Source organism: Pithys albifrons, chromosome 15 (assembly GCF_047495875.1).
Source record: "Pithys albifrons albifrons isolate INPA30051 chromosome 15, PitAlb_v1, whole genome shotgun sequence".
NCBI lineage: Eukaryota > Metazoa > Chordata > Aves > Passeriformes > Thamnophilidae > Pithys > Pithys albifrons.
Window position 1 is genome coordinate 17,586,421 of NC_092472.1, and position 24,833 is coordinate 17,611,253.

Consider the following 24,833-nt stretch of genomic DNA (forward strand, 5'->3'; position numbering starts at 1 on the left):
TTTGCAAGGATAAGCATCAGGTCTCCAAGGTCTGTCTGTGCTGAGCATCATCCCCTTGGACATTCTGGGAGTTGGGAAGGGGTTGCTGGTTTGGGGTTAAACCATGACAGGCAGTCTGGCCTCACTCCCTGCTTTATGGAATTGAAATCTTTAATATCTCCCTGCCTAAAATAGGTGAAAAACTTATTACAGAAGAGACCTCTTGAGCTGGCTTTGGACAGGTGGGTTCACTCACAATGCTGTGGGCACTGTGCCTGTACCTTGGGGCTCTGGGACCAGCCAAGAGTTTGAGTTCATCACTGAGGTGCCTTGAGATCTGTGAGCAATAACACAGCCCAGTAATAAAATCCTGTCTGCAATAAGCTCACCCTTTGCCTTTTCATTTAAGAGCAACATTTAAGCCCATGGTGGTTTAAGGTCCCTCTTCTTCCCCTCACCCCCCAGAAGACCCACCTCAGATGGATGTTTTTGTGCCCTGTGATTTCCCTGATTAATCCCTTTGCTAATAAACTGAACAAAGGATGTCTATTAAATAGCTCATTTTCCTTCAGCAGTTTGGGCACTTGGTCAATTTTACAGAAGAAAAATGTGCCAGGAAATGCCAAAAAGGCAGAAAAAAGGAGCCATTCTTTGAAGACTCCAGTATATGCTGCAACAAGGCAGAATTCTTGCCTGTGGCCTCCAAGCCAGCCAAGTATTCACAGGATGATGTGGATCCCATTCAAGTTTTTAAAGCTGTGTGATGAGCCCTGTGCTCCCACCACGCTCCACAGCTGGAGGGTCAGGCCCAGCAACCACCAGCAGAACCACAGAAGGGTCTGGGTTGGAAGGGACCTTAGACATATTAACTTCCAAGCCCCTTCCATGGGCAGGATGCCACCCACTAGGTCAGGCTGGTATCAGGGTAACAAGGAGAGTCTTACAAACAGCAACACTTGCTGCAGTATTTTGAATTTCACAGCTTGCTTTTTCTCCCAGGGACAGCAACTCTAGCAGCGTTTCCCTGCCTGTTCCAGCAGCTCCTGGGGCAGGAAGCTGTTCCTCTGAGCACCCCATCCTGCAGCAGGGCTTCCTTCTCCTGTGGGTTTTGCTCCAATTGAAAAACAAAATTTAAATCTCCATGAGAAAGGTAATTATCTTGAGTTATAGAAACTTTCTGGCATGGGGGACTCTGTGAGCATCTTCTTGCTTGGGCTTGGGCTTGCCCTTCCAGCTGTTACAAATGTCTCCAGCTGTGTTTTCCAAGGGCTGGCTGAGGTCTGGGCATGGAAATGTAAATGGAGATGCAATGGAAGTTTGGAAATTTGCTATTTCCAGGCAGAGTGGCTGCACCAGCAGGGCTGGCCCAGCCCTGCATCCCTCAGAGCTGCATCCCTGGGATGCTCCAGTGGGATCTCCTGTCCCAGGGTGGGTCTGCTCACTCCAACACGAGGTACACAGAAAACACTGCTTTTATTGACTGCATTTGCCAACACATTGAGGAATGCAAAGGGGTATTTCATAAGCAATGGGCCATGGTCCCAATGTGAATTAAAGCATACACTGTATCTAAACAGGATGAAAATAATGGCAGACAGAGCTATTCCAAGGCAACACAAACAGCATGCATAATACAGTCTCACACAGAACGAGGTTGATAACATTATATTGCTTTAAGGATTAACTAACATGGAAAATGTACAAAAAGGAGAAATAGGTTTTTGAATTCATGAAAAATACATTTTTTCTCTACAAAGGAATTTCTAATACAAGAAAATAAATATTGCAACATAAGCCAAAAATAATTTAAAATTGCTCTTTTCAATATATTTTCAATATTTCTCTTTTGTATTAACAAATGGCACATCACGTTCTTTGAAACAAAGAAAACAGAAGGGTTTCTCCTCCTGTGACATTCATATCGTTTCCTGTAACTGATGTGAAGTGGGTTGGTTTGTGTGTGGAATGGTGCAAACTTGGGGGATTTCCTTAGAGAACAACCAAAACCTCAGGGCCTGCCCTGCAGCAGCATCTTCCTGCATCCTGCAGCCCTCCCAGCTCTGCATCCCACCCTGGGGGGAGCTCCGTGGGACAGCAGGAATCCTGACCCCCCTAAAAGAGGTGCAAGCAAAAAAAACCCCAAAAAGACAAAAATTGAGGGAGGGGTGTGGGGAAAATGGGAGTGTGGAATGGGAGCTGTCCTCAGGAAATTCCCACAGGCATGGGCTGTGCTCCATCAGGGCCTGGTGCCTTCTGCATCCTCATCCCAACAGCCCCTGCTTCTCCAAGGAAACAGGTGCTCTTACAGTGCAAATGTTGATTCCTGCAGTTTACACATCTTAAAAGACAACATTTCTCTACTAAAATAAACTTTTTTTTCTCTCTTTCTTTCTATTCATTTCAAAATACATTTACATTAACATCAAAAATATTTTCCTTGTGCATTTTCTCTCCAGAACACCAGACCCCCCTGCTCCCAGGACACACCAGGCAGGGGATGCTCGGTCCAGCCCTCACTCAGCCACGTGGCCCACCAGACCCCCTTTCCTCCTCTCTATTCCCACTATCCCACTCCTGTCCCTGTGCCCCACCAGCTTTCCCCACCTAAATGCCATTTCCTGATGGCAAAACACGACGCCTGAAGTTTTGGGAGTGTTTCAAACTGGTTTATTGCCCGGTGCTGGTGGTGCAAGGTTGGTTGTTCTTTAAAGTGTCCCCCTTTTTGCTTTCCTGTACTGAGAAGACAAGTAGTGCAGAAGCTGATGAATGGAGCTGTGTACAGTGAAATTTGTGGATTGCTTTTTTTTTAACCATAATTGAGTGAAGCACACGGAAGCAAGATTCATTAAAAGGCAGCATATTGATTATTGTTATGACTCTTATACTAGGATACTGGAGCTAAAGCTAGCAAGCCTGATAAGATAAACTAAGTCCTATTTACTGTATTTAACATTATCTGAACATACTGAGCCTTGATTCATGAGCAGATTTTCATTTCCAACCTCAATGGATTATGCTAATTTGTAACAAAGGTGGTTCCCGTTTTGTTGATTTTTTGCTGCTTTTTTGTTTCCTTTTTTTTTTTTCCCCCCACTAATAACTTGTGTCACATTTTTCCCATCTGAGGAAGATTCCTCCCCAGGCACAGTCAGTCTCAGCCAGGTGAGTGTTGGGCTTGGGCAGGGCTGGGCATCCCGCCCTGAGCCGCCGCCGCTCGCCGTGCCTGGGATCGGCTGCGCTGTCATCGCTGCTCTGTGCTGCAATTGGATCAAGAATAAGGACTTTGGAAGGCTGATAAAGATGATCTACCCTAAAACATCAATCGGAAGAGTCTCAGAGTTTCAAAAAGAAAGCTCACAGTGAAATGAGCAAAAAGCATCGGAAACCAAAAGGGCAGGATGCGGTCTCGGAGCAGCAGCATCCCTCGAAGCAAGCCTGGAACCTAACGCCGCAGCAGTGTGGTATGAGTGTGTCTTTAGTCCTTGGTTGCTAAATAACTTCCAATCTTTTTGTTTTTTTTTTCATAGTGACAAGTTTCCGGTTTCTGGCTGTGCTGCTTGACTGTCAAAATATTTCTTTGGCATCCACAAAATTCTTTGACTGATTGGTTTGACAATTGCAAGGGTTTTTTTGTTTAGTGATGGGTTTAACCGGTTGCAGAAGTGTCCCAGGTTTGGGTTGGGTTTGTGGTGTGGTTTGTTTTTTTTTTTTATTTTTTTAAGCATTTTTTTATTTTTAAAAAACAACAACAACAAAAGTTTCAGTGAATTCCTTTTTTTTTTTTTGTTCCCTGAGCTCACACTGGGGTCACTCCAATAAAACACGTAGCATGACTTAACTGTGACCTTTGAAGCCAAAACCGAAGTAATGGTGCAATTAAGTGCAAACATGGAAATTCGCCTGACTTATAGGTAACATGGGCTTTTAAACAACATTTAAGGCTTATTGGGGACATTTTATGCATTAAATTATTGTAATATTTATAATGTCAGCTTCTGTGAATCACCCCTCCACAACGAGTCAACAGCTTGTAACCAGGATTTAAGGAATAACAAAAACAAAACCCCAAAGGATGGAGAGGAATAAATTCATCATTTCCACTGTAGCGTTGAGTAGAAAAACACAATAGTGATGGCAAGGGTTGCCATTTCCCCTCAGTGACAGCACGTTTGGCCTTGGGGCTGTGGTTTTGGTGTGCAAAGGGGATTGCCAACGTGCCAGCCTGGCATGGTGGGACCACGGCAGCACCACAGGGGAGCCGGGCAGGAAAAGCCGCTCCACTTCCCGGGTTACACCAACCCTGCCTCCCGTGGTGGTTTCAAAGGATGCTTTTCTCCTCCCTCCTGCCCCACATTGCCATTCTCCAGCTTGCTGCCAGCTGACCCATTCACCTGAGGAAATCACTGCAGTTCTGCAATCCACCTCAATGTGGGCAGGCACGGGGAGAAATTTGGCATCCTGGCCCCTGGACGGATCCCAACCAGATGGAAAGGTGAGGGGAAAAATAATGACCGAGGGGTTTTTCCTAAAAATAGAAATGTAACATTGCTCTCTTCCACCCCAAGCGTTTTCCTCCAACAAGCTTTTTGTGCTTTAGTCATTATTTATTTTAGTATCGCTTATTTTGCTTCCTCATCTCTGCGCAGGCGGGCGGGACCTTCCCCTCCCACAGCTGTCACTGCCGGACCCTCTGCTCGCTCCCTGCTCTGAGGGCAACGTCCCGGGGCAGAAACCTGCCCCTCATTAAATAATGCCCATTAATTGAACTGCCATCCCCGCAGCAAGCGCGGGCACCGGCACCCTTCGCCCTCCTGGCACCCTCGGCATCCGTCCTGCCGGGCGCCGGCGCGTTCCTGGGCAGTGGGGTCTGGCAGGGAGCCGGGGAGGGGCCGCTGCTGCCACAGTCATCGATGTCGGTGAAGCTGAAGCTGCATCTCAGGCGTATCGAGAAGAGAAAGACAACAGTGCCAAACTTCCAACTATATACACATATTAAAAACCCCCTTTGCTGCGATACCAGGCAGGAATCGGACATGGCAGTTGGAACTGGGTTGAGGCCTCGTGGAGGAGTTAGGACGCCAGGATGCTCATCCTGACGATGTCCTCGCTGGCCGTGTCCAGCTGTCCCCGCTGCGCGCGGCCGCCGCGGGGCTCCCCGTCCGAGTCGCTCATCTCTGCGTCGGAGAAGTAGCCGTCCGTGTCGGCGTCGAAGCGCCGCAGGGGAGCAACGCCGGCGCCCTCGGCCTTGGGGGGCTGCGACCGCCGCGGGCCCCGGCTCTCCTTTGGTAATTTGAACCGCACGATGGTCTTGGGGCTACCTACGGAGTCAGGCACTTTGGCCGCGGGGCTGGGCTCCGGCTGAGCGCAGCGCGGCGTCTCCTCCTCCTCCTCGTCCTCCTCCTCCTCCCTGCTGGCGCAGCCCCGTGCCCCGCCAGCCGGGTGAGGCTCGCTGGCTTTCTGCACAGAGCCCTTCTTGGCCGCCCTTTTGGCCTCGCCCGTCCCTTTGCGGTCGCCGGGAAGCTTCGCCGCCCCTTTCTCCGACTTGCTGGGTCTGGAATCCGGAGCGAAGGGCTTGGCGGGATCACCCGGCAAGCTGCTGGCGTTGGTAGTCCAGGGCTCGGAGCCCTCGGGGTGGCTGCCCACGGCGGGGGGGCTGCTCCGCGGCGGCTTTTTCTTAGCGTTCGTTCTCGTTCTGCTTTTCACTTTCTTTGTGGCCTCGCTCTGCCTGAACGGGGACCTGAGGGAATGGTCCATCATGAAGCTCAGCAAGGTCTCCTCGTCCTGGAGCAGCTCCTCGGAGAGGCCGGGGGTGCTGTCCTCGTGGTGGGCATTGTTGAGGGACCACTCGCTCATCGCCATGTTCTCCGCGGTGATCTGGACCGACTGAGCCAACCAGCTGTTGAAGAAGGTCCCATCGATGGGGAAGGAGGTTGACAAGCCTGGGAAAAACAAGAATGAAAGATTGCCTCAGAAGCCAGAACAGCCACACTGTCCTCCATCACTGCCACCAACTTCAACAAACTCCCCAGCACACGAGAAACACCCTAAAGGTCAACCATAACACACCACACCAGGACACAGGATGGTTTACTCCAGCACCGACCCTGAATCTGGAGTTCACTGAGGTCACAGCATGACAACCTGAGTTGTCCTTCACACTCAACACTCCATGAGCCTCCCCAAATCCAAAATGAGCATCTTTCTTCAGCGAAGATGCCAAGTAATGATCCCATCCCAGCACGGGTGGAAAATACATTCCTGTGCAAAGGTGGCAGACAAACAATCCAAGTACACACTGACAAATTTGGTGACAGAGCAGGACTTGTGCCCAGGCAAGGTGACAGGTTCCCCAGGGAGCAGCTGCCACCAGGTCACCACAAGGACCACCACCAGAGCCAGGCAGCCAGTGTGGTGATGAGACTGGTGCTGAATCTGCACGGGGGGCAGATCTGAGAACAACTCAAGAGGTGTGGAAGCTGAAGAAGAGGAGCAGAGATGAAAACTGGAACAGAAAAAGCTGAAAAACTTCCTACTAATGACCTCTGAGAGCAAGAGTGAGCCCTGTGGGCTGGGGCCAGTTAGCAGAGGCTCACACCTGCACAGGCACACACATTTTAATCCTTGAAACAGAAACCCACAAGTTCAACCTCAGAGCCACTTTTATGGATGGAGATAAAATGAGGGTTGATTTTGGATTTCCTTTGGAACAGTCACTCCAGCAAGAGAGAGGGAAAGAGCAGTGGCATGAGCAGGGCGAGTCACACCCACAGTGTTTGCCCATTGCAGTGACAGCTTTGCATCATCCCCACCTGTGACCAGCAATGTGGGATGTGACCCTGCACCTCCTGCACCTTACCATGTTTTTTTGGAAAAGATAACACCCCACCCTGGCAGTAGCCCAAAGCAGGGAAGGAGAAGCAGGAGCAAGGATGAGCTTAGGGCACTGCATGGTACTCATGCACCAAGGAGCCCAAGGGCACTGCCCAGCTTGCCTTCCCCAGCCCTCCTCTGATGACAAGGGATGCTTTGAGCCCTTCACAACATCCCGCAGGTTACAAGACTGTGGTGAAGCTCTGGGTCAGCTGCCTGGTTTCCCAGGCTCACAGCTATGCAGCTTTCCTCTGAGATTGCCCCAACCTCCACCATTTGCTGGAATTTGCCCCAGAAAATCAAATCCAAAGCTTCTTTGGCAGTGAACTGAGCAGAGACAGAATGAGTGCAAAAGCCTCATTTCCAAAGGGGCTAAACCCAACAGCTCTGAAGTGACCAGAAGAAAAGCAGCCCAGTCAGGCAAGCAATAAACAAGGCAGAGCAAGGCAGGGTGGCCAGACCCCCAGACCTCCCACAGAAATGCTCTGTACCCCTTGGAGGGTTTTACAGCACCCTCAGGCCCGAGAGCCCCACAGGACCAGTGCACCCCTGGGCACCTGTGGGGCAGCTGAGCACATGAGAACTCATCACCTCCTGCAGAGGTGACAGCGCAGGAGGAAGACAAACAAACCCAGTTCCATGCAAAAACCTCATGTAGTTGTCAAGGATCTTGTCCAAAAGCTCTTTTTGTTCTGTTTCTTTTTCTGCCCCCAGCCCTGCCTGCTGTGGAGGGTTGTAGGATGAGCTGGAGGTGGGTGAAGCATCTGCAGGGCCAGCCTGTATCTCCTCTTCCCCCAAGCAAATCCAAGAGATGGATGGGCTTTGTGCCTGACTCCTGGATGCACCTGACTCCAGGCCTGACTCCTGGACCCCCAGCACAACCAGCATGATGACCACAGGCAGCACGTGCCATGGGAACTCACAGCCCTTGTGCCACACAACAAAGAAGACTCAGGGACAGCCCTGCCCAGGGCTGGGTAAGTCTGATTTTATCACCCAAAAGAGCACTCACACTCCAGCAGCACATCACAGATTTTGTAACACATCCTCCCAGTCCTGGGGCTACAGAGGGGATTTTACATCCCCTGCTCCACCGGGGACCATATTTTGGACTCAGTCTCTCTCACAGGACCTGGATAATTCAGGTTGGTTCCTACAGAGGAGAGATGGAAGGTGCAACTCCACCGTGTACGTGCAGGAGGGATCAGGGGCTGGGGGTCTTAAACTCTGCTCCCCAAACAGGGAGTCTCCAGTGGCACAGGTCAGCTCTGAGCCCATAAAATCAGACTTACCCAGTTGTCCCAACACAGTTTCGTTGACTGATTTCCTTTTCTCTGTCTTCTCAGGACTACTTTTTCTACCATCTCTTCCTTTCCTTCTTGGATCACTTTTCTTACCCTTTGTCTTCTTCCCAGTTTGTTCTGGCATTTTTTAGAAAAGAAAGGAAAACTCCATGTGAGATGAGGCATCAGGGATGCTGAGATGAGCAAATTCCCGTGGGGACACCCTGCAGTGGAGACCTGGAGCAGACCTGCAAACAGCTCCAAAGCGGGACAGGAACCACTTCTTGGCCAGCTGAAGGCTACAGCCTCTGTATTTTAAGAAAATCTGAATCCTGTAGGTTATATAAAAGAGAGGTTTGGGCCTTGGAGAGGAGCTCAGCATGGCCACAGGAGCAGCCCCACTGAAGGCAGAGAACTCGCCGGACACTCTGTAGCCACCAAGGTGCCCCCCTGGATCAGGGTTTTGGGGTGAGGACCCACAAGGGAGTAACCCCAAATCCTGCTTGGACACCTGCCAGGAGGCTGATCCTGATTTGATTTGGCCCTTTGGCAGCAGTAGCTGCTCCCACTCAAAGTGTGCAGGGGTGATAAAAACCCTAAATCAGGTAAGGACACGGAGCAGGAGAGAGGACCAGGATTGCCTGTGGAAAGGCAGGGATTGAACCCTTAGCTATGCAGACATTCCCCTAAAAATTTGCATTTCCTAAATGGCTTTGAACTTCTACTGGATTCATTCCTCTTGGGTAAACAGGACAAACACCCTATAAAAGTACAACTTGCACAGCCAAGTAAAATACTTGCAACAGTTTTTACTTACTCTGTTAAGCCATTCTCCCCCAGAAGTCCATGCTGAAACTTGTATTAATTTTCAGAGGGGGAAGGGTATTGCCCTTAAACCATAATGTGGGTGGCTGATGGAAGTGGAGGTGAGACAGGCAGTTTTTCAGAGTCTGGCCCATAGGCTGAGCAATGATTTTAAGGAAGAAATGGGTTTATTGTGTCAGTCAGCAGCAAAGCCTCAAGAGACTTGGCAGAGAGGCCAAGGAGTGGATGGGTCAGAGGGAATAACCTCAGCTCTCCCCTTGCAGTGGAAATGTACTGGGTGAGCAGGGGAGGGAATTTGCTTTGCACCTGCCTGAGTCTGGATTAACAGAGGATTTACAGTCCTGGGCTTGCCAAGCCAGAAACCCTCCTGACCAAAGGACTCGCAGAAAGAAAGAAAAGCAAAGGCAAAACTGGTATTTGCTGCGTTGCTGCCAAGTAACGGGAGGGAGGCAGACACATTTTTCACTTCGCTTACAAAATCAAAATCTTCACTTTGTTTAGACAGCACAACGGGGCTGAAGAGAAACCCGAGCAGCACTTTCTGAGGAGGAACCTGTCAAAATAGTAGCCGTGTTTCAAAGCCAGACAGTGTTTACTTTCCACTCCGTGCAAGAAAAATACAGGGAGGAGAAGAGGGTTCATTTTACACGGGCAGTTCTCACTGATTTTATTAAGAATCTCCTGCTTAAATGATCATCTGACAGAGGGAAAAATAAACCCCTCCTGTTCGGAGTTTTAGGTGGGAGCCAGTCCAAAAAAACCTTTGTGCCAAAACCATCTTTGGAACAACCCCAACAGATCTCAGTTGATGGCTACTGTACCAGCAGCTGAAAACTGGCCTCATCTGGGTGAAACAACGGAGATTCTTCCTTTCTCCAAGGAACCCCAGGTATGAAGAGCAGCCTGGCTGGGAGCCGGGGGGGAGGATGAAACCATGCCCTGCTTCCAAACCAGTAAGTGCTCAGTGATGCTGGAAAGTGCAGCAGTGAGTTATCCAAAGCTTTGGTCCCACTGGGTGTTGAGTATCTGTAGCTCTGGGTACCATCACCTGGCAAGGGAACTCCTCCCAGGTTCAGGAGACTTTATGGACTGATGACAAAAGGCATTCAGGTCCCTGATGTCCCCCTGGCATGGGAAGGACACAGATGCCCAAACCACCAGGACCACATCCCTGCAGCTGGGCCCTTTCTCTGGCAGCAGCAACTCCTGGGACCTGGGTCCCAGAGGGGGAAGTGAATCCCTACTGAGGCTCAACCAAAAAAGAGAGAAAGCAGCTCATCTTGGTTGGTTCAGAGTGGAAGATGAATGGGCAAACATGAGCCAGGTGGGGTGGGAGAGAGAGCACCTGCATCACAGGGTCTGTCTGAAGCCATTCCTGCCTACCAATCCCCAACTGGGCCATCCTCCCACTGTGGGTTTGTCTCTGATCACTCACCTTTAGCAGAACAAACAATGGGAAAGGCAGCTGTGCTTTTCCTCAAGTACATGTAACATTTTAGAGAAGGGCAATTGCACAGCACCAACACTGGGCAGTGCAGACAACCCTGAAACACCATGAGCAGAGCCCCAGCACAGCTCCCCATCACTGGCTGGCACCTGCACCCCACTGGTGAGGAAAGGACCTAAACTGAAGATTTGCTGCCCCAGCTCTCCCTGGGAGGATTTGCCAGCTCCCACCCCATCACTGAGCAGAGAGAGGGTGGCCATGCACCGGTGGTCAGACTGTCCAAGGCATTTTGGGGAACACAGGTCCCCAGGGACATTTCCAGCCATCTAACACCTTGTTTGCAAGGGAGGTGAGCTCAAAACCCCTTCCTGGCACACTACCCTGTGCCTGTCTCCTCCTGAGAGCTGCAAATGACAAACTGGGTTCACCCAGCTGAACTGAAGAGCATCCTGAGGTCCCCTGCAATTCCCCTGAAACCCAGAGAACCCAGCAGTGACAGTGCATGGCACCTGCCTTCAGGATCTGAGCTTCTTCCTCCTGCCTTCTGTCTGTATTCCTGAGCTGGACCTCCCACCTCACCACCCCAGCCAGCACATCACTGCCAGGAGCACCACCCGGCACGAATGTCCTGGGTGACAAGGAATGGGTGTGCAATGCAGGGTCTGCAGCTGGTGGGAACAGCTGGGAACACCACTTGTGTGTGTCCAGGTTGGTTCAGTGAGGATGTACAAAGCAACACAGTGTCACAGGGGCTGGGATTTACAGGACACATCTCCCTGAAGCCAACCTCAGGTCTCAGCCACCCCTGTTCCCGTCACAGCCTGGCTTTGGCCACTGAGAGGAATTTGCATGGGCCTGAGTCACAGACATCCCAACATACACATTCCTCAGCCTCCAAAACTTCAGTCAAAGGAGACTTTTGTCAAGGAAAGCTCAGCCCAGACGGTTCCTGAAGAAACCCCAACCATGTGATGGGTTTCAAACACAACTCCAAAGCCACAAACACAACAACCGTCGGAAGCGGCTGCCAAAGCACCAGATGCTGCTGCTGGAAAAACTGTTCTGCAGCCATGGGGTCTGCTCTGCCCTGCCACTGAAGGGAGAGGAGGAGGAGGAGGAGGAGGAGGAGGGAGCAGGAGCTGTGGGCTCCAGCACTGCTTGTGTAAAAGGAAAAAAAAGTAGGACAAAAGGAAACCAACTTTATTTCAGTTCCTTACTAACAGTTGCCAGAGGCTTTGCAGGCAGCAGCATGATCTCCACTAAAGGGTATGTGAAGCAGAGCTGCAGCCACCAGAGCTAAAGGAGCTGCTCTCCTGAACAAGAGACCCTCCACCAGCAGCTTAACCCTTGATTCTTGACAGAGCCAAAGGCATCTGCAAAGAGCCCGAAGCAGAGCTGCTGGCCCATGCCAGGGAGCCAACTGCCACCAGTCAGCCCCTTGCCCAGGATTTGCCATCTCATCCCAACCAGCTCCACAAAAGGCACCACACACTGCCTCAGCATCCCCACCTAAGCAATGCTTGGTCCTTCTGACTGATTCCCAGGGAGAGGAGGATCAAGAGGGGTCTGTGAAAACAAAGAGCTCCAGCACTCTGGTCACCCAGGGTCTGGCTCTATGTGTGTTTCTGAGTCAACATATGAACCATATGTGTTCCAAAATAACACATCAGGTCAGGGGGCAGTTCTGACTTCCCTGGGTTGGGGGACTTGAGAACCCAACTTTGGTTTCAGAGCATGGCAGGGACAGTGGCTGCAAGAACAAGCTCTGGGAAGTGGTACTGACCTGGGTAAAGATCCTTCTCAATAAGCTTCATCTGGAGATGGAAGATCTGCTCCTGCAGTTTACAAATGGTGTGTTTCATTTTCTCCCGTCTCGTCACCATGTAACAGAGATTTCTTACCTACAGAAACACAGGAAACAGTGTCTGGTTTAGGCAGAGTCAAAGCAGGTCTCCTCAAGTGGTGTTGTTTCTTCTGCTGCCCAGGAAAATCCCTGCTCCCTGGGATTGAGTCTTCTTCACCTCACCATCATCTGTGCTGCACCAGAACCCCTACCAGAGCCCTTTGGGTGAACCAGGACTAGCAATGAGGGCTCTGGAGCCAACACATATGGGAAAAACCATGCAGGGAGTGATTCCAAGCCTAAAATCTCTGTTCTGGCTCCAACAGCCATGGGGGGGCAAGGAAGGCTGAGTGGCTTCTCCAGCACAGACACTGGGAAGTCTGGGAAGGGAAGATGCTGTAGAAGGAGCATTCTAACCAAGGTCCAGCTCTGGGCATCCCAGCACTGTGCTGAGCCCTGCACATGCCCTGCTCACACCTGACACAGACAGAAAAATGCCAAATGCTGAGAAACACCTTGGTACCTTGAGTCAATGCACCAGTTCTCACCCACAAATTGCTCCTTTGGCAGGGAGGGACTGGCACTCTTCCCACAGCCAGGGCAGGGAAGGGGCAGAGCTGGCATGGAGGTGCCCCTATGAGGCCAAGGACACTGAATGTCAGAGAGCCTTACAGAACTAAAGCAGGGACCAGGACAAAGCACAGAAAACACAGCAGAATGCCCTGGTGATGCTGGCCCAGGGCAGCAGCTGGTGCAGCTCCTTACCTCACATCTGCCCCTTCTGTTTGGTTACTCACACTGCTCCACATCTACCTGCAAATCCCTGCTGCTTTTTGCCCCAGCTCAAGAAAGCTCATTAACCAGGGCAGTGGGAGTGGAACTCAGTGATCTTTAAAGTCCCCTCCAATGCAACCCAACCCTTTCTATGATTATATGAAGGGCTAAACACAAAGAGCAAAGCACAAGATGTAACTGTTCATGCTCAACCCAGCTCATCACACAGGGCTGCTGATAAACACCCCCAGCAGTGTAACACCTCCTGGCACCTGCCTCTGATGGGTTTCAGTGCCATGCTTGTGCCAGCCCCACGCTCTGGCACAGCGTCTGCGGCGTGTGATGAGGCTTTGGGAGGAAGTGGAGGCTTTTGGCTGTGGAACAGAAAGTGCTAATGGAAGCTAACAGGATCTGACAGCATTTACTCAGCTTTCTCAGGCTCTGAGAGAGCAAAGCTGCCTGTAATAAGGTCAGGAGGAGGTGGCCTGAATGGACTCATGGGCAGGAACATGCGTGGGTATGTCCACACTCACGTGTGACACTGATGGCTTCAATTCCTCCCCCTCCTCATCCTCAACCCCCTCTCCACAGGGTATTGTCAGGCTTGGGGGACTGTCCCTACATGGACAGGAGCCTTTGTGTTTCTCACAGTGACAGAGCAAGCCAGCTCACCTGGCATCTGCCACCAGAGGCTGTGAGGGCAAAAGGACAACTGCAGCCATTCCCTAATGACACTGGTCTTACCTAAGGACAATTTGGGAATGCTTAGGGATATAGGAGAAAAAGCTCCTCTTTTTTTGGGTTGAATCCCCAAGCTGTAAATACAAGGCAACAAACTATATAGTGTATTTTACTACATGCTCTTTTTTTTTCCTTCTGGATTGGAGAAAACATCAAACTAAAATTTCTTTATGAAGAAAACAACTGCCTCTGGCAACCTGAATTTCCAAGTGTTTGGTGGTGTCTCTTCTCTGTGATTTGATATTCCTGAAAGAAAATATTACTTTAGCTTTGCTTAGAGACTGCTGGTATTTACCCACACTTCCAGAGCTCAACACCACCCAGTGCTGCTTCCCCAAGCCAAGCTCAAATGCTGGTGTGAAAGCCTGGAAACTACAGCATTTAGTTAAAGCTAATTTAAACACCCAGACCTTGGGAAAAAACCTTTAAAAAAAGGCAAAGAGGGTTAAAAAAGGTCAGAAGGAAAATGTGTTAGGATTCCTAGGCAATAGCTTTAATTTGCTGACACTGTAAAGTGCAGAAATGACAGGGGTTAAGAAATGGCAGGGGGAAACACCATCACCATGGCTGTCCCCATGTCATCTGCTCTGCTGCTTCTGCCTTCACACCTCCTGGATCCAGATACCACTATCAGCCCTGGAATCACAACCATTTCATCCAGATAAACTGCTGAAAACACTAGAATCCAATGTGATGTCCTGTGGACACCCACCCTCTGAAAGCCACCCCCCCAAGCTGCTTGTCTCCAGTTTGACTTGATTCCTCACTGTTTGCAAGTGAAACAGGGTGGTTGTGCCCAGCACTGCCAGGCAGGATCAGATACCTGGGATGCACTAGAAACAATTGGATTTAAATCTGTATCACCCATCTGAGCACTGGACTTTGATCCAGCTGCTGTTTATTGTTCCATTCTTGGAAGCAGAACAAACAAACAGCTCTTCCATGACCAGGCAGTGAAACCTGGCAGGAAGTTGCTAAGCAGAGCCTGAACACTGATGGGCACACCCCACAAAGCCTGGAGGCAGCTCTGGAAAATGAGGAATCTGGTAAAACAGCGAGTTTTGACACAAAGAAATCAAAGGGAAGCTGCCCTGAGCAAAGCACAGCACCCAGGGCTGCACAGCAGGTCACTGCAGCTGGGAAAGCCAAGCTGGGAACAAGGGGGAGCAGTGGGAGGCAGAGGAGCCTGGCTTAGATTTGCAATACAAAGCGGAGGAGGGAAAAGAGTGAGTTGAACTTGTCACCCTGGGATGGGCAGCTGTGGCCTGTTGCCTGGTGCTGGAGACCCACTAATGGTGGCACCAGCCCAACACAGAGGTGGAAACATCATGGGGTAAAGGCAGGAACAAAGGAGGGAGCAGGGACAGACTGGCAGAGCAATGACAATAATGACCACAGGGATGAAGGCAGACAGGACCACAGACAAGAGATCAATAGCTTCAGATCCAGTTGCTTTTAGAGAGGAAAAGACTCTTGGGCTCCAGGATCCACACAGGAGGTGGGTGCAGCAAGGGACCAGGGGTGTGCTGGCCCAGAGCTGAAACCCCAGCTGGGCATGAACACGTTGTACCCACCTGCACTGCCCTTCTCCCCAAAGGTCAGATTCTGACCAGACCCACAGCAGCTTGGAGAGGGTTCAGGGACATGCAGGGGTGGCATCCCCACCACCTTCATCACCCTGGGGGGTGGCTTTTAGAGGGTGTCCACAGGGCATCACATCGATTTTAGCATTTTCAGCAATTAATCTGGTGGAAATGGTTGTGATTTTGGGGCTGATATTGGTGCAGTCGTGACCACAGAGAGCAGCGTGTGCAGGACCAAGCCCAGCCCAGGGAGCTCTGGCACTGCTGCTCGACTGATGCTCACTCTCACCCAAAAAGCTGCTCCCTCCCCTGTGGATGGGGGGGTTCAAGGAAGCCCTGCACCACGGGGAGGTGCAGGTGTGTGTCTGCATCCTCTGGCACAGCTCTGCCTCTGCCAGCAGCTCCCTGAGGAGCTGACCCACTTTCAGCTGCAGCAGGGCAGTCCCACCAGCCCTGCTCTCACTCCTGCCTTTCACAGTCTTTGATGTTTAATGGAAGCAAATAATGACATGTTCCTGTGCCTTGCTGCTGGAAAGCATCTGAGAGGCAACACAGGATAATTTTGTGGTTTCAGACTGTTTAGATATAGTGGACATGAAGAGCAGCATCATCTGCCTCCCATCCACCCAGCCCTGCCGAGGCACCTCTCCCTGCACACATTTGTTCTTTGGAACCCCCAGCTAAGACCAACACTAAGTTATTCCATCAGTGTCAGTGTTTTGGCAGTGGTGCTGTACACACACTGAGCACTGTCATGTTTCTGAATGAAGATGAAAGGGCACAACTGGTAGGGGAGACAAACCAAGTCAGGGGATACAGGGTTTGTGCTGTCTATAGCCACCAGCACACACTAGAGCAGCCCTGCTGGAGCACGAGGGGTACACCACCCAGGGAAAGGCTGTACTCACCCTCTCCAGGTCTTGCCTGAGGTGCATGAAGAGCTTTAAGCGTCGGTAGAGAACATCCTGCTCTTGCTGAGCCAAGTTGTCCACTTCATCTGTTTTTGGTGTCAGCAGCGGTTTGTTGGAATTTGCTTTCCTCTTTAGCTTCCAGTACTGGTAGACAAAATCCACCAGTGATTCGCTTAAGTCGAGGTTTTCTGCCACCTCTGAAGGCTTCACGAGTTCATAGAAGTCCTCCTCCAGCTGCTGGAGCTTCTGCTTCCGCAGCGTGACCTTCTCCAAGTCCAGCTGGGCTTGGTCGGGCTCTGTCCGTGCCTCCTCGGGCAACTTGGTGGCACCGGTGCTGTGCTCAAGGCAGAAGGACTTGAACTTGACCTCGTCGTTGTCTGCCAGGATCGTCCTCATGTCCAGGTTGTGGTCGAAGGCGCAGGTGACGTGGAACGCGGTGACACAGGCGGGCATGGAGCACTGCGGGGCAAGGACAGAGTCAGGACCAGGGCACAGCACCAGGGGTGGGGACAGTGACAGCACAATGGGCAGCAAGTGCTTACCACGAACCCATCTGGTGATACCTGCCTTGAAGGGATGGATGCTCCACAATGGACACTCCTTATGGAGGAACATCTGCACTGCCCCAGCTGTAGGCACCCAAGAGCCCAACACCAGAAACCCAAGCAGAAGAACCCCAGGGCTCAAAATGTAGCAGTGGGAACTTTCCCACTTTACCTTCTTTAATTCTTTTCTCTGTGACAGGCCCTGCTCATCTCTCACCTACCATAACCAGGAGCTTCTTGTGGTTCTTCCAACAAGACACGTCAAAAATCAAAGAACAGCACCAGCCTACAGGATGTTTTTCCTGATGGAGAAATGTTCATCTGTATTTCACCCCTTAAGCTACTTCCCTCTGTTACCACACCTAAAGGCAGTATGTCACTTCTATTGGAAGCACAGAGAACATGGCAAGGTTTATGAGTGAACATGGGATCTAAGAAGCCAAAGCTCCCAAATGTCCTCCTCCTCCTCTGGAAATTACACAGCCTCTAACTCGCTCCATTTAAGGAAAAAAAAAGGCAACCAGAGGGCAACATCATGAAACAAACTTTTTAGAACTTGTACAGTGGCTGGAACATGGTCAGACTTGCATCAGATCAATTTTTTAATGATTTCCCTCACTTGCCTCAGGCTTAAACCACTTTGGATCCCACAGGCAACAAATCTCAGCCTGGTGTCCTACTGAGGAACTCCCACCAGCCAGTGCTGTGCCCGTGTCCAGGTCAGCACCTTCTCCCCCTCTACTCATCAACTGGTTTTTAATGGCTCAGAGTGTCAGATAATTATTTCAACCATAACCAATAAGCAATAAGTCTATTCCAGCTGCTAACGACCAGTTAAACTGCAATAATGAGACATTTTAAGTGGGTTATTAACTGTGGGCACCGTTTCAGAGTTAATAGAAGATTGTTCTTGTGGGGGATGTAGATGCACTTGTGGCCTGAAGGACCAGGCAGAGGCACCGTGGAATTTCCTGAATGTTGATGACAAACCATTCAGTTTTACTGCATCTTAATTCTCAAAAAGAAAAATAAATATACTCTGGTAGTAGTTGAGGAGCAGAAGTTTTACAGCATTTAATCTGCATCCCACCCATCAGCTCTGAACCCTGCTCAGGCACCCAGGTGTGAACTTTTGATGTTGCTGCTTTTAGATACCTTCCTTTGACATTTTTTATGTGCTCCCCCAGCTGCCAGGGCCAAGAAAAGCATAGGCAAGCATTGTCCAAGCCCTCCACTTCCAGGGCTCTCCAGGCCCTGTTCCAAAGCCTCCAAGACCAGTGGGAAGAGCTGGATGCAGCTCTGGCTGTACCAGCACAGCTCCAGGCAGTGATGCTGGGCACTGACTCCTGCAGGCACCACACTCAAGTGGACTGTGAACTGTACCCTTTGTTAAATATGGCCATTTCATCCTAATTTCAGTCTGAAATTGTTCATGAAAATAGCCAGTAATTTGCAAAACTCAGCTCCCTCTGTCTCTGTTATGCTGCTGGTGCTTGTGTGGACCTGGCAGTGTGAGGGACCCACTGGTGCTGCCCATGCCAGCCTGGGGCACGCACCACCACAGCAGGCAGTGGGTGCCTGCCCTGCCCATCCCATGGGATAAGCCCTGTCACAGCCTCCCACACGGCTGAAGCACCAGTTCTGTTCTCAAGTACTTATGAAGGAGGGACAGAGGGAGCCCAACCTGACTTGCAGCTTCCACATCGACTCAGGGCACTCAGTATATCACCCACTGGCTTTTGAGCCACATGGAGTGATGTCCCTTCCCTGCAGCCTCTGCCACCAGGGCTAAAAACAGCATTAAGAACATGGCCATGTCTTCTGCCAGGACAATGTCCTGCTAGCAGGAATGGCCATCACTCCACCTTAGGAATAAAGCAAATCCAGTGATGCCTGTCCTGGATCTCTCCTCTGACAGATGGCAAGCAGCACTTGTCAGAAACCATGCCCAAAATGCAAGCAGAAAATAATTAAGCAGCTCAGCTGACAGGGCAACAAAGGCAAGTACCTGGTCAGTCACAGCTACCAAAGGACCTTGGATAAACTAACGATAAAAACATATTGATCCATCCCAGAACGGGGCTGGAACAAAGCCAGTGGTGATGGAGGGAGGGATGTGCCAAGCAGAATAAACCAGCCTCAAAGCCTGGCACAGCCCCTGCTTTGCTATCGATCATGCTGCGTTATCTCACAGCACTTCCCTTCCAGGATTTCAGCACACTTGGCTTATCCAGGCAAATCCATTCCCAAACACAATTCCAGGAGAGGGTGAAAACTGCCCCAGAGATTAATGTGGGCTGTTAATTAGTCTGTAAATCACTCTTACTGGGAAGAAACAGAGGGATGATTTCAGTTGCCAAGGAAATTCAAGCAGAAGTTTAGCAGCTTGCAGTGGTGCTCCACTGCAGTCTGGGGCTGGAGGGGAAGGAAGTGGCTCCTCCAACAGCCCTGCGAGGGGAGCTCAGGAAGGGAAAATTAATTACTGGTGCTGAACGCTGGCCAAGCCATCAGAGACAACACTTCTGCATCCTTACAAAGCTGCCATGGGATTTTTTGTGACCACAGATGGTCTGGATCCTGGTGGAGCTTCTCAGCTGAAATGGGCATTGTCAGCCTCGCAGACACCCTCGGAGGACACGGGGCAAAGGGTGGCAGGGGGGCAGCACGGGGCACACACACACTGCTCCTCCTCTGGTGTCACCCTGTGGTTTCAGGGCTACAGGCACAACCAGAGGACAGCTTTGGGAACCACCACACCAGTTATTCCAGGGGGTGGGGACCAGTGGCACAGGCAGCAGCAGGCAGAGAAGTGATGATGGACAAGTGAGTGGTGGAGAACGTTTCCAAGAGCTTTCTCTCCAACAAACAGCAACAAAAAGCTGGAAGATGATGACAGCAGAAGATTGTGCCCTTTGGAGAAGCCTGCCAGCAACAAAGAGAGCCCTGGCATTCCATGCTGCCTCAGTGAACTCTTCCAGTTGCTCTGACAGGCGAGGAGGAGGGAAGTGGGTCCCAAAAAAGCATGGTCAGGACTCAGGCTGCACCACAGCCTGGCTCCTGGCACTCTCCTTTCCACCTCAGCAATGCAAACAAGTACATTCCTGCTGCATACTGAGCTCTCTGGCATCTCCTGATGTCTGACCACAAGAACCACCATGAAGTAATGACTTCCCCTTAACTGGAGTCAGGGAAGGGGTGTCTCCAGAGCTCCATCCCTGCACAGTGGCCAGGAGCTCTGGCTCAGCTATGGCCCTGCTGAGTTACGCTGGGCTCACAGCTCTGTACCAGAAAGCAAGGGAGGAGTTAAGAGGCAAAAAGCAAAGGCAGAGGCACTGACAGCAGTGCAGAGCCCTTCCTCAGCCTTCCCTGGGTTTGTTTCCCTTTTGATGGACAAATTGGGATGGGGAAAAACACCTCCACACACAGAGGTGCCCATGCAAAGATTTCTCACATTTGTCTCTGCAAATGTGGTTGAAGTGGGTGTTTAATTAAGCTATTCTGCTGCCTCTGAGCATCCCATGCCCTGCTGGGATGACAGCCTTCCACTCCTCCAGCCTGCCTCCCAGATTTCACCTTTGCAAATCCCAGATCCCACTGGCCACGTGGAAAACCCCTCCTGGAGCAATGCCCTTCCTTCCCCAGACCTGCCCACCTGCAGCACCTGATTCCTGCTGCCAAGAATAAACTCTCAGTGCTCTTGTAGAAAACAACCTCCTCCTTTCAGAGCTGGGTCACAAACCTGAAACGCTGACAAAGGTAGTTCACACCTGTATAAACAGGCACCAGCAAAAAATGCTCTCCATAAACATAAGCTTTCAAAACAGAGCTCTGTACCACTGAAGAGTACAGAGCATATTTATTTATCTATGGGTCTTAATTTACCCCATAAATCCTTAAATAAAGGCACTGCCTGCCTTTTTTTTCACTTCTCTCTCTTTTCCTTGAAGAAAAACCATCCTGCACATGCCAGGGTGGCCTCAGCAAATGCTCCAGTGACAATCTCATGAAGACTTATAAACTGTGAACTGCTGGCACATGAGATGAGGAGGCTCCTGTTCCATCACAGGTGACCTTAAATGCAAATCCATCCAGTCCCCAGGATCTCGTGCCTCCCATGTCATGCTGGCACTAAGAGGATGAAGCCTGAGAGACACTGAATTCTTTTTGATGCTGCCAAGCCTGTTTGCCTCCTTCCCTGTCCCTCTGTTCTTTGAAAGCACTTGCCATTCTGACACAGTATCTCCATCTGGCAGGGTGAATAAGCATTCAGAGCCATCAAAAAAGCAGTGAGTCAATGCTACAGATTTAAAGAAGTATTGTAAGATTTCATTTCAAACTATGGGGATTAGTCTTAAATAGCTCCCTTTAAAGTATTAAAGCCCAAACGATGGCACAAACACTGTGGAGCCTGCAGACCTCCTATCCCTGATGTCCTTCTGCAGCCAAGCAGCTGTTCCTGGTCCCCCATTGTCACTGCTGTGGACACCAACCCCCCTAAGTGCAGCTCCTGTTGCTGTACTGGAGCTGATCCCTTGGGATTGGTACAAATCCCAAACTTTTCACTCAATTTGTCAAAGCTTAATGGCTATTCCACTTCTCCCTGCATGCCAAGGCCACTCCAATGAAAGCAACCAGCACTGCAGGGGGGCAGATGCTCCAGCCCATCCCCAGGGACCACCAGGACATCACAGTGGCCAAGCAGGGGGAAGGAGGGGGAATCACAGGGTTCAGCAAGGCTCCCTAATGCTCTCACATCAAGTGTGATGCATTTTGGATGGGAGCTTCTACTCTTTGCCTCCAAAGCAGAAAGATCACAGAGTGGGAAGCTCTGTCCCACTTTGGCTTTCCATCTGAAATGAGGATGTCTGTCCCTGCTGCAGGGAGGGCAGGCAATCAGGTGGATGCAGTGATTTCCTTAGGTTGTGGCAAAAGAGAAAATGTGGAAATGCAACACATGGCAAATACTTCCTTTTCCAATCCAGCAGGCTAGTGAGGACTATTCAGTCTTGGGGTACCCTCACATACCCCCAAATGAAACCCCAAGTGTTTGTGAAACACTCGGGCTATGTCTCTCACAAGCATCTCACTTTCCTGGCAGCCTCACAAAGCTCTTCTGCTGGAAATTCCTGATCCACACCAAGGTCATTTGCAGTCCCAGTAATTAGTGTCACTACAGCAACACCACTGTGTTATGCAGAGAAAGTTAATCTACGTTTCTAGCCCTGCATTAAGTGATTGCAAACAACATCTGATGACACCTGATGGGCTCTTGTCGTTTGATTTACTCAGAGCAGGAATCACCTTTGGCCAGACCATGCCCTCCAGCATGCCAAGAATCCCCAGTGGCTGATACAGGCACAGACCTGGAGGTCTGAGTTTCTTCAGAGCCAAGTTACATACCTGAATACATGTCCCAGTGCACTCCTTGCAGAGGCTGCAGGACAAAGCCCATCTACTTGCTGGGATATGTGAGATCTTCGTAATGGGTTCCATTTTTTCAGGACATCCAATGCTAACCTGGCCACAAAACAGAAGATAAATTGTAAATACTGCCTAACATCCCACATCTCCTGCAAGGGGGTGGCTGTGGCAGTCTGAATGAGGGATGGATTGTATTTATTACTTTTTTGGAAAAAAAACCCAAACCCAGAAACAAATCTGGATGAAACAGAAGGAAAGATTTATGTTGGTGCTTCCTCTGAATTAATTCCTCATCTGGGTGTTGCTGTGTATCTCAGATAGGCACAGGAAATTAGCTTTACTCTGCCAACAGACATTTCCCCCAGTTCTGTGCCCTTGCCCCCCAGCTCTGTGCCCTCCCTTCACAGGGTGCCTCTTGGCTGCTAATTAAACACACAGCCCAATGACTGTCCAGCATCGCTTTGGCACAGCTTGATGAGCCAAACTGGATTAGCTATTTATACCATTAATGAATAGCCTGGGCCAAGACCTGAAACCAGCTCTGTGCCCACCCACGTGCCAAGAGGAGGTTGCAAAACATCTTACTTCAGGTATCCATAAGGCACAGCTAACGTGGACCCATTTCGTCCCGCTCCGGGTGGGCTTCAGCGCTCCCCCCCTCTTGGGGCACAGCAGACACTTGGGCTGAACTCCCAGGGCACAGGTGCGGCACAGCCAGCTCCCGATGGGCACCTTCAGGATGCCATAGCACGCCTGTGGAGACAGGAGGGAGCAGACAGGATGAGCATCCTCTGTCACTCCCACCTTTCTTACCACCGCTGCATCCCCGTGAACAGCACACTCAAAGCAGCACAGAAGGCACACACAGTGAGGTTAAGATCTTCCTTCCCTGCTACCTTCCCTGTTTTCACATGGATACTCATGTCAGACTCACAGGGTTTAATCAAAAATTCCAGGCTGGGAATGGGCAATCAGGCTGCCCCATCAGAGCCCCCACCACAGCAGCTCTGCGGTTTGGACATCTGCCTGCTCATCTCCTGCCAGTTCCCAACCCATGACAACTCAGAGAAGTAAGAAATACTGTGCAGAGAAATCCTCTGAGGTCACTGAGGGCTGAAAAGCCACAAGCCCATGATTGAGAAAGTTGGTCACACTGGTTATAGACCCAGCACAGCCCAAAAGGGAAGTAAAAATAATTATGGAAAGGTAAAAAGGGGAAACAAATAGTCATGAATGTAAATTAGATGAGAGGAAGCAAAAAGGGTGATAAATCTTAAGGATGACACATCAAAAGGAGGCACAGACAAGTCTACAACCAAGGGAGTGAGAACTGAAGGACTTGGGTTGCCCACAGAGCTCCCTGACCTGCTGCAGTAACACAGGACACAGAGAAGCCAAAGTGTTCCATAAACATTTCTCTTCTGTACTTGGGGAAGAGCCAAGAGATAAGCCATATCACATAATGGTAATGATAAAACACTTTCCACTTCGAGCATAATTTATGATTATATTAAACAGCTACTACTAAAACCAGGCAGTTTTTAAGCAGCAGGTCCTGCTAAGTTGCACTGAAGGGGTTCTCGGAGGGCGACACACGCTGCCTCGGGCGCCAGCACAGGGCTGTGTCTCTGTTTGAAGCCAGGAGATGTCATTAATTCCAGATCTGGCTGCTCTGACATCCCTGCAGAAGGCAAAGCAGGCAGTGCTGACATGGACCCCCAGCACCGGTGGCAGCAAATCGAACCCCGGCATCTGTCAGCTCCACTTCTTGAAGTTTACCCCCCAAAAGAACAGCTTTTCATCCTCTGCTGCAGGGTGTTGTCACCGTGAGTGATGGTACTGCAAGTGGGGACAGGGGCACAGGGGGCACACAGAGATGTGTGAGCGTGGGAAAAGCACATCTTCAGTCTTTACTGGCCAAGAACAGACTCTATAACATGGCTTTAGGTTGCCCCAAATCACAAATTGACTCTGGTAGTGATTTCCAAGGGGGACAAAGCCACTTTATGAACAGATTATTGGGACAACAAGGAATTAAGGGAGGTAACATTATTGCTGTGAGTCTATGTGGTTCAGAGACACTTAACTGTGTTTCACAGCACTTCCTAATCTGAAAGATAAATCATTTCTGGAACAGAGTTTTATAAAACATGTGAGTAAGTATCAGACAAGAATCAGCCTGACATATGCTACCAGGAGAGTAAACTGTCAGACTCATCTCAAAATCCAGGGAAAAGCAGGAGTTATGACCAGGTGTCCAACTCTAGCAGATTTTTGGCTCTTGGTTATTTATTCCTAGTGGTTTTAGAGCAGCTGAAGGTGCAATTTGCTCCTAAGAAGCAAATACTACAAGGTCTCTATCCTGGACATGGGACAGCTCTAGAAACGAGGTGCATTTTCAGCTAAACACACTCTCCCAAGTCCAGCACCAGGCAAAAGGTGCTCTGGGAACGTGGAGCCTGAGGAAAGCTGAACAGGAGCAGAGCAGTTATTTTCACCACTGTGTCTGTCATGGGTGCAACATCACTGAGAAGGGGATGCCAAAAAACCAGCCACAACAAGCTTGGTGTGGTCCATGGAACAGAGGGCAGGCTCAGCCATGTGCCCACAC

At 50.3% G+C, this 24,833-nt stretch overlaps 1 protein-coding gene across 2 annotated transcripts in view; it reads right to left on the minus strand.

The window, feature by feature from the left end:
* Positions 1 to 1,433: 1,433 nt before the first annotated feature.
* JADE2 (jade family PHD finger 2) overlaps positions 1,434 to 24,833 on the minus strand; it is a 74,977-nt gene continuing 51,577 nt past the window's right edge. Inside the window, exons 7-12 of one of the 2 annotated variants that reach the window (XM_071570675.1) lie at positions 22,808 to 22,975; positions 22,202 to 22,318; positions 16,254 to 16,715; positions 12,188 to 12,305; positions 8,142 to 8,270; positions 1,434 to 5,918 (exon numbers count right to left, since the gene is read on the minus strand). In XM_071570675.1, coding sequence (XP_071426776.1) covers positions 5,050 to 5,918; positions 8,142 to 8,270; positions 12,188 to 12,305; positions 16,254 to 16,715; positions 22,202 to 22,318; positions 22,808 to 22,975 — 1,863 coding nt within the window. In that variant the 3' untranslated portion in view covers positions 1,434 to 5,049. The remainder of the gene's footprint in view (positions 5,919 to 8,141; positions 8,271 to 12,187; positions 12,306 to 16,253; positions 16,716 to 22,201; positions 22,319 to 22,807; positions 22,976 to 24,833) is intronic. The other variant, XM_071570676.1, reaches the window with a different exon arrangement.